Source organism: Trichechus manatus, unplaced genomic scaffold (genome assembly GCF_000243295.1).
Source record: "Trichechus manatus latirostris isolate Lorelei unplaced genomic scaffold, TriManLat1.0 scaffold00049, whole genome shotgun sequence".
Lineage (NCBI taxonomy): Eukaryota > Metazoa > Chordata > Mammalia > Sirenia > Trichechidae > Trichechus > Trichechus manatus.
The window spans coordinates 9,681,433-9,699,365 of record NW_004443985.1 but is presented as its reverse complement, the minus strand read 5'-3'; the positions used below and the strand labels follow the sequence as shown (position 1 = coordinate 9,699,365).

The window sequence follows — 17,933 nt, the reverse complement described above, 5'->3', positions numbered from 1 at the left end:
GTTATGAATAAGTTTCTAACATAACTGGAAGGAGACAACGCTTTTCTCTTTACTTCTAAGGCGAGTTCACATTCCACTTCATCTGATTATTTTTTCAACAATATTTGTTATATTCTTTTATGGTCTGCCAGTGGGTTTTTGAAGCCCAGTTACAACAGCGGCCAACGGAGTTGAGACTAAAAGGGGGCCAAATATCTCTCTCGAAGCGAGATGTTACTTCAAAAGACATGCATTACAAAGCACTACTGTGACTCAAATAATCACTAGTTATTAAGGGGGGGGTTGCTAATGTGGAATTGGTTTCTTATCTTCACAGCCCCTAGTGAGCCTTTACTGTGCAAATTCGCTGATGGAGGACAAAAGAAGAGACAAAATCAAAGCAAATACACCCAGAACGGGAGGCCTTGGCCCAGGGAAGGAGAGGTGAGTCCTGATTGACAACTTTTGCTCAGAAATTTGGGAGCAGACACCCCTTAGAAGGGCAGCAAGGCTGATTTTGGATGCCATGATGAAATCGGGTCCAGTGGAAAACCAAATGACTTCAAAGGGTGGAAATGAGCTAGACCTGTACAGATGTGTTCAAGATAAAATAGGACTTCAAAATCAGCCTCAGTTCTACGCTACAGCAAGTTTTCTGTCTTCAGAAATCTTGAACCCAAAAGGCACTCATGGAAAGACTTATCTGTAAAGAACTGATCTGTAATCGTGTAATGGTTATAAAATGAGGGGCTAATTACTTAAGAACATATTTTCAGTGAAATCAACAGTGAGAGCTAAATGTATTTTGAAAAATGCAAATGAAAATTTAGATCTGTTTCATTCTACCATTGAGAAGATCTGTCGACTTGTACATCTATGTATATTTATGCATGTGACCACACATTCATAATGTGTTGGTATATGTTACACATATGTATATACATATACATACATATAATACTGATATACAGGTGTACATAATGAGATGTTTTCTGTTAGTCAAGAAAGAGAAAGAAAAGTTGATACACATGGCGTTTTGCTTTCCACATCAGGGTGAAGGAAAATCTTTAACAGTTGTTCATCCATTTATCCTTCTAATACAGAATAGTAGAAAAGCAAGCTTATGGATCCAATGCCACTTGGGAATGGATTCTGTTTGGTTACTTTTTTATTGTAAGGAGACAAGAAAAAAAAGAAAAGCCTAGGCTTCTATGAGGTCTTTTCATTCTTTGTGAAATGGAATGAAGTTGTTTGAATGACTTGAATAAATGCCATTCTGTACCAAGGCCATAATTTCAACAGAGGAGCTTTATTTAGTATTTCTATTCAAAACACCTACTTCATCCGTTTATCATTTAAGAGGCATCCTACTTAATGCAGCGATTTATATTTTCAACACTAAGAGACCAGTTGCAAGGAAATAAAGAACGCTGGAATTTTTCTCAGCACAACCGTTAGCCATTCTTCGGTTTATAAGACTACTGTTGTTTTGAGAATTTTCAGACAGGTCTCAGAACCCCTCGGAAAAGTTCATAGCTATGTTGAAGAACTGTGTAATCTGTAACTTGGGACCCTAAGACATGAAAAAGAGAATCATCATTGAGCATCTAAAGCTAATAAAAAAAGCAAGCATTTCAATATTCTCAACTTTAAAAAGGCAATTTATGTTGTGTTCAAAAGAGAAGCGGGAATGACCTATACATGTAATTTTATCATGGAGTTTAGCGCATCCGTGGGCAGTCCCATTATCCCCAGAAGACAGCTGATGACTGATAGCACTCATTACCACATCCATCCCATTCCAAACATCCATGGTCCAGGGAGACATACTTGTTTTTTTTTCCATTTGTTTGGGTCAACTATCTACTGATTAGAAATGTCTCTGGATTCCAGGCCATAACCAGATAGCCCCAAGGCTCCATTATGCAAGTTAGCATTAATGACTGAGACTTTACTTCCTGTCTCCTTAAGAGCCTGCAGTATTACACTCACATAATAGATACCAAATGCAGCAAGACTCCTCAATCTGAGCCTACATTTCTTGGAAACGGAATCAATATACAGTAAGGAAATGCAGAATTAGAGCTGCCACCCTGCCACTGTAGAGAGAATCAAGGGTTTTTGGTTCAGAGCATGATAAACACCATGTGTTCCATGACGTGGAAGTATTATGAAGTCAAGTCTAGGACCCAGAACACCTTACAGTGTAAATGTTTTGAAGGTGTCTTTGCTTTTAAAACTTGCTTTTTAGGAGCTGTGGATTTTCCTGTTGAGCTATGAAAATCAAGAGGCCATAGTAATTTATCTGTGATTGATAAAAACGTATTCTAAATGTGTAGACACAGAGGAAAGAAATCATTCAAAAAAGAAACAGCATTTACTAGAAGTACGCATATAAAATGGAAACCCTGGCAGTGCAGTGGTTAAGAGCTCGGCTGCTAACCAAAATGTCAGCAGTTTGAATCCACCAGCTGTTCCTTGAAAACTCTATGGGGCAATTCTGCTCTGTCCTATAGGGTCACTATGAGTCAGAATAGGCTCGACAGCAATGAGTTTTTTTTTTTTTTTACACATATAAAATACCTTGTTTTGGAGATGAACATGTTAATTTTGTTTACTTTGTAGTTTTAGAAGTAGACACATCAAGAATATTGGATAACTCTGCATGCCCATCGTTACAATTTTTTTCTTCTATTTTCCCTGGCATTGTACTTGCTAGAGTAATTTAAAGTGTACTACAATAATTGATAAAGCATGATATGATACAAACTAATCCTATATAGGTAATATTTAATTTTTATGTACCAGTAAATTCTAACTACCGTATTTCATTGATTCTACAACACTTTTTTTGTTGGTGGTGGTGGTATATTTTTTCCCCATATTTTAACACTTTTGAAATTGGTTCTCCTGTTATATATTAACGGCATCTTACAAGACAATTGTATTCATTCCTCCTAGTTGACTCAAGGGCACCAGGTTTGGTTTGGTTTTTGGTAGCCACCTGGAGGCACTATCTATATGAAATTACTCCACATTCTCTGCTTAAGGTCCTTGACCACACTGGTTGCATGAATTGAAACACTAATCAAAGTGAGGACTGTGGGTTAAATTCTCAGGGGAGTTTTTTTTTTTGTTTTTTTTTTTGATCCCCTTCCTTCATCCAGTGTCAAGATGGAGACATGCAGCTTTCCTTAGTGTCCATGTCTGATGGTTGGTTTTGTTTCTCATTTACTTCTGCACTAAAGGTGTAGCCCTCTGGCATCCTGGATGTATCAGGAGAACCTCCTAGGTGTTCTTTTTGCTTCTTTGTTTTGGTATATAAAACAATGGTGCACCTTTCAATCCCTGTTGTCTTAGATAAGGTGAAAGATGGTAACTTTGATTGAGCTGCTTCAGAATTTGAGATAATGGCACAGACTAAGGTAATGTTGGGGCCCTGGTGGCACAGTGGTTAAAAAGCTCGGCTGCTAACCCAAAACGTCAGCAGTTCGAATCCACCAGGCACTCCTTGGAAACTCTATGGGGCAGTTCCACTCTGTCCTGAAGGGTCACTATGAGTTGGAATTGACTTGACAGCAACAGGAAGGCTAATGTTTACCTTTCTTCTCTCTTAAAAGTGAAGTTAAAAAATGATGATGTGAAAAGCATTTCTAATGAAATGCTTAAGATACAAAACAAGTGGATTGCAAGTATTTTAGAAGTACCACAAAAATAACAATTGATAGGCTAGTTATAATTTTAATCTGTTACTTAAAGCTGTTTTCTTCTGGGTGACGTTTTGATAATTTTATTAGCATAGTTTTGGTGAAATGCATGTCCATCTAATAAACTTATTCTGGAAACTTTATACACAAAAGTAAATTAGCAAGGAATTGGAGTATAAGTATATGCTGGTGGATGTATTTTTGCATAAGTGAAAAACACTTATGGAATATTGTAAAGAGATATTATAAAGTTATTAACTAATCTTTCAAGTGACAACCAGAACTCTCTTAATCAAGAATCTTCAAGGGATGGGGACTCTTAGGCCCCTCTTTTCTGATGCTCTAGAGTTCTTATCATTTTATTTCCTAAAGCAGCAGTTTTCAAACTCTTCGGCCTCTGGATCCCTTTACACTCTTGAAAATTATTATTCATTAGTTTATTAAAATAAACAGTAGTAAACTCATTGCATATTAACAAAAAAATATCTTTTTATGAAAATTAGCTCTATTTTTCAAAGCAAAAATACATTTTTTGACAAGAGTGGCACATTTTTGCAAATCGCTGTGATGTGTGCTTCACCATTTATCTGTTGCTGTATGTTGTTTTGGTTTAAGCATGTGAATAACATCTGACTTCACACAGATTTATGGTTAGAAAAGCGTGAACCTTCTGGATCTCCTGAACGGATCTTGGGGACCCTAAGGTATTTTTTGTCCTCACTTTGAGAAGCTTGAGCCAAGGACAGGAGTGATAGTCAACTTCTATAAACCAGAAGAGCCAAGTTGGTTTTTAAAGTATTAAAATATGCCTGTATCATTTGGTAAAGAGCCCCTTCCTCTATTTGACCAGTGTGACTCCACTCTTCCTACCACTCTGGGGACCCTTCCAGAAACTCGAGAACACACCATCCAGCAAGAATAGGGTACTGGCTAGTACACCAGAAGTTCCCCTGGGATCCTCCTTCAGCATTTACATCCCAGTTGGCCAGTGTTTCTTCTATATAGTGGTGAAATATTTTTAATATTACCCCCAGCTCTGGGGTGGCTTCACTTTATTATCACTTTAACCCCTACAACATTGCATCTAAGGCCATATTTGCAGTCCTTATTTCAGAAAAAATGCTGCGGAGAACACCTTTGTTAGTTCTGTCCCAAGTGACCTACTGGGGAACAGGACTGTTTCAAACCAGCTCAAAAATATATCAGGAATATGAAGGCAGAGGAACTCTCGTTGCCTCCTTCTGTGTTCCCAAGGAATATATTTACAGTGACTACAAAGAAGCCACCGGATTGATTTGGACTCTGTATACCCAAATGATAAGAACAGTTGATCAAAAACCAAATTGGTGTAAGAATTTCCAAGATGACCAGGTTTTGAGATCTGGCAACCTTCCTGACTCAGTAAGATAATAGTAAATTAAAATAAGACGTTCATTCATTCATTCCACAACACACACGTAGGCACATATACTGACTTGTAGTATACATATTTTTCCACCCTTATTCAATTATGTTGTAAAGACAATTGGATCAAATGAAAGAAGGGGTAACTTCCCATTACAGTGAGGAGAATAACTCAAATTTTGAAATTATTTCTATAATGAAGTTAGTTATATTAACTTTTAAGGTGACTAGTGTTTGCGCTTCCCGTAGAATTTTCAAATATAAGTAAATGCTAAGTTTTAAATCACATAAGATGGTGCTGTTTCTTCAAGTTTTTATGCTGGGCTTTTATCCTTTAATGTTGCAAATATAAATGAATCAGATCTTACTAGTGTCAACACTCTAATCTAGCTCTCATAAAATCTTACCAAGCCCTGTACTAATTGAGTCAGTAAATGTCATTGATAACAGTTGCTTTGAGAATTATGCTTCTAATATTTTGGCCATAGACACAAACAAGAGACATGGCAATCGAACAAGCAATTACCCAACTAAGTACTCAGATGTCTAGTGAAAAAATGCGAAGATTTTATTATAAAAACAGAAATCCATAAAGTGACATTTCTTGCCTTTATCTTATTTACAGTTCTCTGCTAGCGTCAATTTAAAATCAATAAAAAATAACAAATATGTTCTCTCCAAAGATTAGCTTCGCAGTCTGGATATGAATATGAACTAATGGGACTAATGTGGTAGTGTTACCTATGAACACTCAAGGTCCCAGGAATAGTTTTCATGTAAGTTGGAGGGAAAATCAAGGAAGTTGTTTTGGGTGGAATGCCAGGTTTACTGAGGTTTGGAATTCCTTAACCAATAACTGGTTGCCATTGAGTCAGCTCCAACTCTTGTGTCAGAGTAAAACTGTGCTCCAGAGAGTTTTCAACAGTTGATTTTTCAAACGTGAATTGCGAGGCCTTTTCCAAGGCACGTCTGAGTGGACCTGAACTTCCAACCTTTTGGTTACCAGACAAGCAGCTTAACCATTTGTACCACCCAAGAACTTCTGAAATTCCTTAGCTGTTCTCAACTAAAGGGTAACATTTAGGTGAGGCATAATGGTATATTATTTCTCAAAGACATTTTATTTAAGTTCATCTTTATTTGCCCAAGACACAGGTCTCTGAGTACGGTGTAGGATATGCACTACACAACTCCAGGGGGTGCCATGCACACAAACTAGTAGTGAATGGCACCCCTGGGATAGTGCGATGCTATGGCCCTGTGTGGGCTGTTAGTAGGAAAAACTTGAAGAGATGTAATATACTGACATGGCGTACTTTAAATTTTCTTAAATGAGTAGCTCACAAAATCCACTATTAGTGAGCTGGAAGCTCCATCAGTCCTTACTAAGGTTATCAGTTTAACACAGCCAATTTCAGCTAAGTGATTTGTTATGACCTATAACCCAGATCATATGTTATCTATTTTCAGACCCAAAGTCAACTTGTTTTCAGTGATGGATGAAAACTTATTCTGTGCTGCAAAGTTTTATAACGCTTCTTCTCCATTCAGAGCTACTATTAATAAAAATTCTCTTCAGTGCCAGTAAGCGAATGAAGGCCTGCAAAGGTCATGTGGGAAAATGGGATTTCCCAGGCTATTATGAAGTCCATGGCCAAGTGCAAGCAAAGTTGATAAACCTGATTCCAAATACCCAGCTTCCTCCCTGCTGAGCCTCAAGGCATTGGGAGTAATTACTCATTCTGACAAAATCCATTTATGGTTGAGACAGAGATGGCTTTTTAGATTTCTAAGTTGGCAGATAGCCATACTCCACAACACAATAGTTAAATCCTATATTCAGGTCCCAGGTTAATAAACATTTTCTTTAAGGGATTATTTCCTTTTTGTTTGGTTGTTAGCTTTTGTTATTTAAATGAAAGTGAATACACATAGATTTGACATCATAATTATCAATTTCGGCAGTTTTTATCACCATCATGGTAACTATTGTTAGAAAACATACGCTCCTTCCACAGCGTATACTTTATGCTACAACTCTGAGGATGCAAGGAGGGATAAGGAGCCACCCTGGCCTCAAGGGAGAACCCGCTCAATTCCCTTTTGTTTCCTATTTGATTTCTTACTTTCCTAAATGTATGATGCCTTTGTGCAGAAAAATCTTATAAAATAATCCAGAACTCTTTTGGAAATAAAAATTGTAAAAGGGGGTATTGAAGAGTGGCTTAAACAAAAAGCATTCAGTAGGCATTTAGTGAGTCCCCCCTACTTGTGAGGCACAGTACTGGATGCTATGGACAAGACTGTGAACACCCCCGGAGCCTTCAATTGCAAAGCTCTTCTCTGTTTATCGAGTAAGAGATTGAAAGTGGACTATAATATACTCTAGTGTTGTAGGAATAGAATCACCACCTGTAACTGGTTGCAAATCTATCCAACAGTGAAAGAAAACCAAAGCCTAAATAATAATAATAAACATGACAAGAACTACAGCCACAGAGCATCGGTTTACATTTGTCTTATCACGAAGCTTTGTTTGTTTGCCTTTCAGGGTGGGTAACTTAAAATAAATTGGTCTATCTGCATTTGCAAACCAGAAATACTCCCCGTAGTTGGAAATCCCCACTTGTATCTTGGCCAGTGGAAGCTTCTCTGCCCCTGAGTTGCTGCCTGGCACAGTGAAAACAGTGTTTCAAGAAGCACCTTGAGCTTTGGGTATAAATATTTAATAAATCTTAAGTCCTCTGATGCACGCTTTGTGAATAATAATTTTGAGGAATCGTGTGTCTCACTGTCTGTGATGTGCTTGATGATATTTTCTTTCCTCCATAATTTTCCAGGCACTCTGCTTTAGTGGTTAAGGGGACAAGTTCTAGAGTGATACTGGGCAAATTCTTCAATCTCCTTGAATTTCAGTTTACTCATCAGTAGAATGAGAATGATAAATGGACGTATTTAGTAATAGGAAGGATTAAATGAGGTGGGAAATGGAAAGCACTAAGCGCTGTGCTGGCAAACTATATTGAGAAGTATTAGCTATTATTATAACTATCACAATAATATCGTCTGTACCACTCAGAGCTTTTTAACCTGAAAACCAGCTTTGCTATGTGTTATGACTAGAATGGTCACCTGGTGGTGCAGTGGTTAAGAACTCGGCTGCTCACCAAAAGGTCAGCAGTTCGAATCCACCAGCTGCTCCTTGGAAAGCCTATAGGGCAGTTCTGCTCTGTCCTGTAGGGTCGCTATGAGTTGGAATCGACTTGATGGCAACGGGTTTTATGACTAGAATGCTTTGATCCTTGATTTCCAATTTTATGGCTGCATCAATTTATTCCAAATTGCAGTGATTTTTAATGATGTAGCATTTATTTAAAAGAAAATTTACTGTCAATATGATTTTCCTGCTGAATTTTTTTTAATACAACATATTACAAAACAAGTAGAAACTAATATATTTTAACTTTGACCCACATTGTATTAATATTTTATAATATCACATTTCAAATTGTAAAGCATTATATAGAACTATAACCGTATGTGATTTTAAAGTTTGTAGTCAGTTTTTCCCTTGAAAGTCATGTACTCATTGTACAAAAGGCAAGAGATGATAGGAGGAGGGGGCTTGCATGGAGAAGATACATGCCAAAAAGAAAAAAAAGGAACAAAAAAGAAAAACATGAACTATTGCTAGAATTCAAGGAAAAGACTGAGCTACTACCAAGAAGCAATAAATTACATGGTTGGTGTTTTTAAAGGGAATGAAGATGAATTACTAACCTACTTACCCTGACAAATAATGGCAATTAATTTTGAATACCCAAGATACTTATTCCACTTGGTGGCTTTGAGAAGCATGAGTAAAAAACTCCTCATGATCAAGGACTTCCCAGTAGCCTTCAAGGCAATTCTTTTTGACAGAAGCATTCTATTGCCACAATGTTTGTCTTACTGGATTTTACAAAGAATTGGGCAACAGGAACTCTCTTGCATATACTGTGACTGAAACTGAATAGGAATAATCTTTATGGTTCCACTTCCTTATCTATATATTGAAGGTGATGTTACCAAATTCTTCTGTGTATAGAATTTTTAGAGTCCTTACAAAAGTGGTATTAATGATATTTACAACATTTCTTCTTTTTTTTTTACTGAAAGACTCCTGAAGTTACTGATTCAAAATTGTTTTACAGTGTTTGTTATTTAGTGCAGTATAGTCTATTGATTAAATTTTTGCCCCTCCTAATTATATGAAAGAGTCCTAGTGGCTCAGTGGTTAAGAGCTCAGCTGCTAACCAAAAGGTCAGCAGTTCAAATCCACTGGGCACTCCTTGGAAACTCTATGGGACAATTCTGCTCTGTCGTATAGAGTCATTATGATTCAGAATTGACTCAATGGCAACAGGTTTATATATATATATATATATATAATTTGCTTGAGTATCAAAAGTTATAGTATACCAATACATGAGTAAATTACATAAATTACATTTATTTGAAGAGTTTTGTTAGCACCAATTACCAATTTGTATGGATTTAAAGCCATAGAGTTCTTACTATATTCAACCAAGAAGTCAAAACTTTCTAAGGAATTTGGAAAAAGCCCTGATTCTATTCTCATTAATTTAATGTCTCTATGAGTGACCAGTTGACTTGTAATCATCATTTCTTAAAACCATTAAAAATTTGACCCAATAAAAAGATTTATATACCTTCCTTAGCTAGAAAAAATCTTCAACCTGGCACACTGAGTTATTCCTACTGTCATTTATAAAATTGTTATTTACTCATGTATCTGCATAAGGAGAAGGCTATTACCGCTTTACTTTAGGAACCAAAATGGGTCACATTGATATGAAAAAAAAAAAAAAGGATGTTTAAGGGCACAAGGATGGCTGTGGAAGTAAAGGCAAATATGCTTCAAACGCACTACATAGAATCTAGAGAGAAAAAGGTTATCTATAAAGTTACCATTCAAGCAAACACAATTTCCTATAAAATAGTATATCTAAGGCATTATTTGGAAAGCTTTGTAACAGCATGCAGACTCAGAATGTCTTAGACCATAATCTGTGAATGTAGGAATAGTGTCTATATAGTCCACTACTTTTTCTTTGGTGCAATTAGTAGCCCAATTATTTTCTTTAACAAGACTTTGGGCAAAAAAGGAAGACATATCTGCCAACATGGCCAGGTTCTGCAAATTTTCCTTTGAACCTTGAACTGAAGGATAATATTTACATAGGTGATCTTGAAAGGAGTAGTTGACTGTTATGATGCTTGCCAGCATTACAAGTTTGAGTCGGTAAGCTAGTTTACCAGATGTGCTCTTATTTATTATCATATGCTTTGTCTGCAATTTAGAGAGCAGGTTCAAGATAAATGACCCTTCTAATTATAAAAGAAATCTTCCCATTGGCACAAGAATTTGAATTCTCAGTAATTCAGCATGGTAACAGTTTTACGTATTAAGCCTTGTCTTATTTTAAAATAGCAGGGTACAATATCTACTAACCAATGGTCACTAAAAATAAAAAGTAAATCTAGTAAATCCTGTAGTAATGTAATTTTGTATATAATGTATTTGGTGATCCACTTCTTTACCTAGCCTCCATTTGCAAGGAAGAAAATGGACTAGCATATGTATGTTCTTGGGGTGGGATAGAAGTCAGGGGTATAGGAGAAGATTGAGGCTAGGAAGATCATAGCAAACAATCACAAGAGGAAAGCCTGACGGTTATCTCCATGTCCCCAGTATCCCCTGGCTCCATCTCCATGGATTAGGAAAAATAAATGGAGCACCAACCAACTGGGAGATTTCTGGAGTTGTAGGAACTGCCCTGGCACTCCCAGCCCACCACGAGTCTCAGAATCATGCCCATCAATATTGAAGCCACAGTTTACGACCCCCCATGTGGCATCAAACAGCAGCTGGGGCATGGAAAAATATGGGTCAATTAGTCAGACACCTGGAAGTTTCACCTAACTAGCTGCACAGGATCACACTGGAAGTCACCACAGAATTTTATATTTTTGAACTGTACTTATTATGGCATGGTCAGTTTTAAATATATATACACTGTGTCCTTGATGCTTAGATACCATCATTTAAAGATGAAATATTATTTAAAATACCACTAAAAAAAAAGAATAGAAACTGCACCCCATCTCACACCATATACAAAAATTTACTCAAAATACATCAATGACCTAAATACATGATCTAAACCTTAAACTCTTAAAAGGGGTAAATCTTCAAGACCTTGTATTTGACAGTGGATTCTTAGATACTACACCAAAAGCACAAGCAACAAAATAAAAAATAAATTGTACTTCAAAATTAAAAACTTTTGTGCATCTAAGTACATTATTATATCAAACATTTGAGCAACAAAAGACAAAACAGATAAATTGGACTTCCTCAAAATTAAAAATGTTTGTGCATCAAAAGACTTAATCAAGAAAGTGAAGAGACAACCCACAGAATGGGAGAAAATATTTGGTAACTATATATCTGATAAGGGTTTAATAGCCAAAATATATAAGGAACTCCTACAAATTAACTGCAAAAAATACAAACAACCCAATTAAAAAATGGGCAAAGGACTTTAATAGACGTTTCTCCAAAGAAGATATACAAATGGTCAATAAGCACATGAAAAGATGTTCAACATCATTAATCATTAGGGAAACGCAAATCCAAGCCACCATGATACCATTTCACCCTCACTAGGATGGCGATTATTTAAAAAAAGGAAAATAACAAGTGTTGGTAAGGGTGTGAAGAAACTCGGAACACTTGTCCATTGCTGATGAGAATGTAAAATGATGTAACTGCTGTGGAAAACAATTGACAGTTTTTCTGTAAAAGTTAAGAGTAGAATAACCATATGACCCAGTAATTCCACTCCTGGGTAAATACTCGAAAGAAGTGAAAGCAGGGAGTCAAATAAATACATCAATGTTCACCGCAGCCTTATTCACAATAGCCAGAAGATGGGACTATCCAAAGTCCATCTACAGAGGAATGGATAAATAAAATGTGGTATATGCATAAAATGGAATGTTATGCAGCCCCATAAAGGAATGACGTTCTAATAAGTGCTATGACATGGATGAACCTTGAAAGCATTATAGTAAGTGAAGTACACCAGACAAAAAGGAAAAATGTTGTGTGATCCCTCTTACAGGAAATATCTAAACTAGGCAAATGCATAGGGACAGAAGGTGGGTTGGTGGTTACCATGGGCTGGGGGAGGGGATTTGATGCTTCATGGGTGCAGAGTTTCAGTTTGGGGTGATGAAAAAGTTTGGAAACACATGGTGGTGATGGTTGCACAAAACTGTGAATATAATTAATGCCACCGAATTGTACGCTTAAAAATGGTTAAAATAGCACATTTTACGTTTACATATATACACACACACACACACACACACATACACACACACATACACACACACACATATATATAGGAGCCCTGGTGGCAAAGTGGTTAAAAGCTCAGTCTGCTAACCGAAAGGTCGGCAGTTCCAATCCACAGCTGCTCCTTAGAAACCCTACGGGGCAGCTCTACACGGTCCTATAGGGTTGTTATGAGTCAGAATAGACTCAACGGCAATGGGTTTTATATGTATTTTACACAATGAGAAAAAATTGAAAAAGAACAGAAACTTGGCCAAACTGTGAAATACTATCCAGTATCATGTGAATCCCAGTTCCAAAGATATTAAAATGTAGGGAAAAACGATGTCTTGGAATCAATGAAGTTCAGTCATTTAGATTGAGATAAAAACAGAAGCACCTGCATAAAAAATTGTAACATCCTCAGGTCTCTTTTATGGTTATAAATCAAGGCTCAATTTAACTTTGCTTTTGATGACAAAATCAGACTAGGTCTTTATTTTTTTTCGCCCAAGACTTTGAGACCTCTAGCCAGCTACATCATATAAAGCTGTCATACCTTTTCATCTGTTTCCCTTTTAATCAAGGTTTTTCTCTGAAGCCAAGACATTCTCAGACATCTTGTCTTGATTTTGTCTGTACCTTTCTATCTTGTCCCTCTCTATTACTATATAAGGGAGACATTTCTGTGTGCATGACAAGAATGTTTTAGCAAAAGGCAAAAAAGAGAACAATTGTAACCACATAATGCATAAACAACAACATGACACCCCTTTCCCAAACATAAAGAGGTTAGTTTTCTCTGTTCTGTGGGTATTTGTAGTATTTTTAATAAACAATAAATCCCCTGCATCTCATTGGCTCTATTCCTGAGACACCCCTGACTATGTCAAGATGACTTTCAACAGTCCCTCTCTCTTCCCCACTCTGGGTCGGTAACTTAGAGAAGAGGACTCCAGCTTTCATAGCTGCCTCTGATTCCCTGCCCATGATTTGGTCCAAGTACACTGGCTCCCCACTCTTTGGCATTGGGATTGGTAAGGTCTCACAAGCAATCCTCATAATCATATTGCTTTCCCCATCTCTACTGACCAGTCAGCGGCTGAAAACATTTTCTTTAGAAGTTCATCTGAGTCCAGCTGACCTTTTTCCACAAAGAAATTTTACTAATAAAAAAAGGGAAGATTAAAAACACATTCAAATTCCGTTTTTCAAATGCAAATTTAACTAAAGTCTGAATTCGTAATTCTTCTTAAGTCTTGTATTAATTTATCAATTCATTTAATAAACATTTACTGAGCTCCTATTTGGAGCCCTTGGTGGCACAGTAATTAAGAGCTACAGCTGCTAACTAAAAGGTCAGCAGTTCAAATCTACCAACTACTCCTTGGAAACCTTGTGGGGCAGTTCTACCCTGTCCTGTAGGGTCACTATGAGGCAGAATCGACTTGACAGCAATGGGTTTTTTTAGTGGGAGCTCCTATTATGTTCCAAACACCGGGCTAGAAAGAGGAGGTACCAGGATGGACACGACCAAGAATCTAGGTAGGAGAAACACGGGGTGTCTTGGTTATCTAGTGCTGCTATAACAGAAATACCATAGATGGCTTTAACAAAGAGAATTTACTTTCTCACAGTCTAGTAGGCTAAAAGTCCAAATTCAGGGCATCAGCTCCAGGGGAAGGCCTTCTCTCTCTGTGGGCTCTGGAGGAAGGTCCTCATAGTCATCAATCTTCCCCTGGACTAGGAGCTTCTCTGCTTAGGAACCTCAGGTCCAAAGGATGCACTCTGCTACCGGCACTGCTTTTTTGGTGGTATGAGGTCCCCAACTCTCTGCTTGCTTCCCTTTCCTTTTATCTCTCGTAAGATATAAGGTGGTGCAGGCCACACCCCAGGGAAACTCCCTTTACAGTGGATCAGGGATGTGACTTTAGTAAGGGTGTTACAATCCCATCCTAATCTTCTTTAACATAAAATTACAATCACAAAATGGAGGACAACCATACAATACTGGGAATCAGCCAAAATGATACACACATTTTGGGGGGGCCATAATTCAATCCATGACATGTGGCAAAGCGAGGTAATAAGAGCTGCCATCCTCTGGCACAGGGACAGAACAAAGACAGCACTGAATGCTGCATGGAGAAGCAGGGAAGGTTTTATGAGGTCATGACATTTAGTCTGACAATGGAAGAGTAGAATTGCAATGTTCCCACAGACGAGTGAAGCAGGGAATTTTCAGCAAAGGAACTGCAACTTCAAAGAGCCAGAGGTCATGCTCAAGTCAAGATATGTCTGAATATGGTGAAGGGTGGTGACCCAGAGCTGCACAAGAAGTTTCTGGAAATTGATAGTTACATAGGGACTTGATCATGAAGGTTTCTATGAGCCATGTTTTACCTGAAAGGTCACAGGATGCCATGGAAATGAGAGCCATGGTGGGGTTAGATATACATCTCTTGAGATCAATCCTAACAACAAAAATAGCATGGCTGATGTATTGGAAGGAAGTTGTGATTGAAGCGGGGAGAGGAGGTTACTAGTAAATACTCAAGCAAGAAATGGTGGTAGCTTTAAAGAAGGCAGTGACCATACACGTGTGGAATCCAAGATAGATACTTGAGTTTGAGACAAAGATTTAGGATTTACTGTAGCATGAGTGTGCTCGCTTCGGCAGCACATATACTAAAATTGGAATGATACAGAGAAGATTAGCATGGCCCCTGTGCAAGGATGACACACAAATTCGTGAAGCATTCCATATTTTTTGGAAACCCTGGTGGCGTAGTGGTTAAGTGCTACAGCTGCTAACCAAAAGGCTGGTGGTTCAAATCCACCAGGTGCTCCTTGTAAACTCTATGGGGCAGTTTTACTCTGTCCTATAGGGTCATTATGAGTCAGAATTGACTCCATGGCAATGGGTTTGGTTTTTGGTTTTGTAGCATAAGTAATAGGTGGGATCAGGAAGGAATGACATCTCCTGGTAACTATGTACAGAGGGAGAAGGAAGGGCAAATCCTGGCCCTGGGCACTAGTATCTCAAAGGCAGGTGGAGCAAGTTATGCCAAAGAAAAAATTGCTCTCCAAGAGATCAGGAGAAAACTAGGGGAAGGGGTCACAGAAGCCAAAGGAAAGGACTTTTGGGGGAAAAAAAAAATTCACTGGTTGAATGATACTTATCAAATATGATTTGGAATAAAAATACTTCAGAAATGATGACAATCAGGGGGTGTGAGCCATTCCACAGGCTGGTTGGCATCTTTTATAGGGCAATTTACCAGGATTTTCCTATTTTATCTCAGGACTATGTACCATAAGAAGCCCTGGTGGTGCAGTGGTTAAGAGCTCAGCTGCTAACCAGAAGGTCAGCAGTTCAAATCCATCAGTGGCTCCTTGGAAACCCTATGGGGCAGTTCTTCTCTATCCTACAGGGTCACTATGAATCAGAATTGACTCAACAGCAGCAGGTTTGGTTTTTGGTTTTATGTACCATGTTGTTGTTGTTTTTGTTAGGTGCCATGGAGTCGGTTCCAACTCATAGCAACCCCATGTACAACAGAACAAAACACTGCCCGATCCTGAGCCATCCTCACAACCGTTGCCATGCTTGAGCCCATTGTTGCAGCCACTGTGTCAGTCCATCTTGTTGAGGGTCTTCCTCTTTTTCGCTGACCCTCCACTTTACCAAGCATGATGTCCTTCTCCAGGGACTGATCCCTCCTGATAACATGTCCAAAGTATGTGAGACGTAGTCTTGCCATTCTTGCTTCCAAGGAGCATTCTCGTTGTACTTCTTCTAAGATAGATTTGTTTGTTCTTCTGGCAGTCCATGGTATATTCAGTCTTCTTTGCCAACACCACAATTCAAAAGCATCAATTCTTCTTCAGTCTTCCACATTCTTTGTCCAGCTTTCGCATGCATATGAGGCAGTTGAAAACAGTATGGCTTGGGTCAGGCGCACCTTAGTCTTCAAGGTGACATCTTGCTTTTCAGCACTTTAAAGAGGTCTTTTACAGCAGATTCGCCCAATGCAATGCGTCTTTTGATTTCTTGACTGCTACTTCCATGGGGTTGATTGTGGATCCAAGTCAAATGGAATCCTTGACAGCTTCAATCTTTTCTCCTTTTGTCATGCTGTTGCTTATTGATCCAGTTGTGAGGATTTTTGTTTTCTTTATGTTGAGGTGTAATCTATACTGAAGGCTGTAGTCTTTGGTCTTCATCATAAGTGCTTCAAGTCCTCTTTACTTTCAGCAAGCAAGGTTGTATCATCTGCATAACACAGGTTGTTAATGCATCTTCCTCCAATCTTGATGCCCCACTCTTCTTCACAGAGTCCATCTTCTCTGATTATTTGCTCAGCATACAGATTGAATAGGTATGGTGAAAGGATACAGCCCTGATGCACACCTTTCCTGACTTTAAACCATAACCCCCCTTTTATAGACCTTGAGAATTTCCTTGTCTACTCCACCATTTGCCCCTCATCTTCCCTTCAAGAGAGAGGCTGGTTGCACAGTAGCTCAGGGAACATCCCTGCTGCTGGTGAGAGCAGAAACTTGTATGTGTGGCAAATTGACTGCCTCTGCCCCACTGGGAGACACAAACGTTCGGTAGTCACCTGACCATGCCAGGGCCGTTGCTGGTGAAGTTCTAACACCTGCCTGTTATGAAGGCCAGGAGTTTATTCTCTCATGTCCCCTTTCAGCAAGTGCACCAATAGTCTACCCTCGGTTTTTCTCAGAGCATATTGTTTTCTAGGATTAGTTCTTCCCTTAACAGGAAGGAAACAAAAAGTCCTTTCTTTGTTAAAAGCTCGACTTAGTATCAGGTCATGTTATGGTTTTCTGTTCACTGGTGGTTTCTATGAAGCCCTTCTGGCACAGTGGTTAAGAGCTACGGCTGCTAACCAAAAGGCCGGCAGTTCCAATCCACCAGCCTCTCCTTGGAGACCCTATGGGGCAGTTCTGCTCTGTCCCATAGGGTCACTGTGAGTCGGAATTGACTCTATGGCAACAGGTTTGGTTCTTTAGGTTTGGTGGTTTTTATGGATTCCTTATAATATTTTGAATTTCCACACATCTGGAATCATATATGAAACCCTCAATTCTCAGCTAGTAGATTTTGGGATTATTACTAGAAACGCTGTGTCATTAGCCCAGAATTTTCAGCCTTTATTCTTGACCTCCTGCCCATTTTAACCTTGACCCTTCTGCTTGTAACAGCCTCATTCCATCTCAGCTCTTCTGTCTTCTACTGACACAGCAAGGCTTAAGGCATTACTTTTATAAATAATGTGCGTTTTTTTCTCTCCAAATTTAAAACTTTAGAAGAAATCACAGAGGATAGAAGTGTAAGAGAAGTGTAAGCTGTTTTCCCCGTTATAAAAGTAATTCTCATTATACAAAACATAAAAGAGCAAAAAAAAAAAAAA

General features: G+C 38.3%; 1 protein-coding gene and 1 non-coding gene across 5 annotated transcripts in view; both read left to right on the top strand.

The window, feature by feature from the left end:
• The window catches only part of RBMS3 (RNA binding motif single stranded interacting protein 3), an 827,213-nt gene that overhangs the window by 646,632 nt on the left and 162,648 nt on the right, over positions 1 to 17,933 (top strand). For 3 of the 4 annotated variants that reach the window (XM_004377362.3, XM_004377363.2, XM_004377360.2), the window contains exon 7: positions 317 to 423. In XM_004377362.3, the coding sequence (XP_004377419.1) occupies positions 317 to 423 (107 nt within the window). Of the gene's footprint in view, positions 1 to 316; positions 428 to 6,254; positions 6,259 to 17,933 lie in introns of all 4 variants that reach the window. The other variant, XM_004377361.1, reaches the window with a different exon arrangement.
• On the top strand, positions 15,160 to 15,266 carry LOC111820768 (U6 spliceosomal RNA). The gene has a single exon (XR_002824290.1). It is a non-coding gene; the product is annotated as a U6 spliceosomal RNA (small nuclear RNA).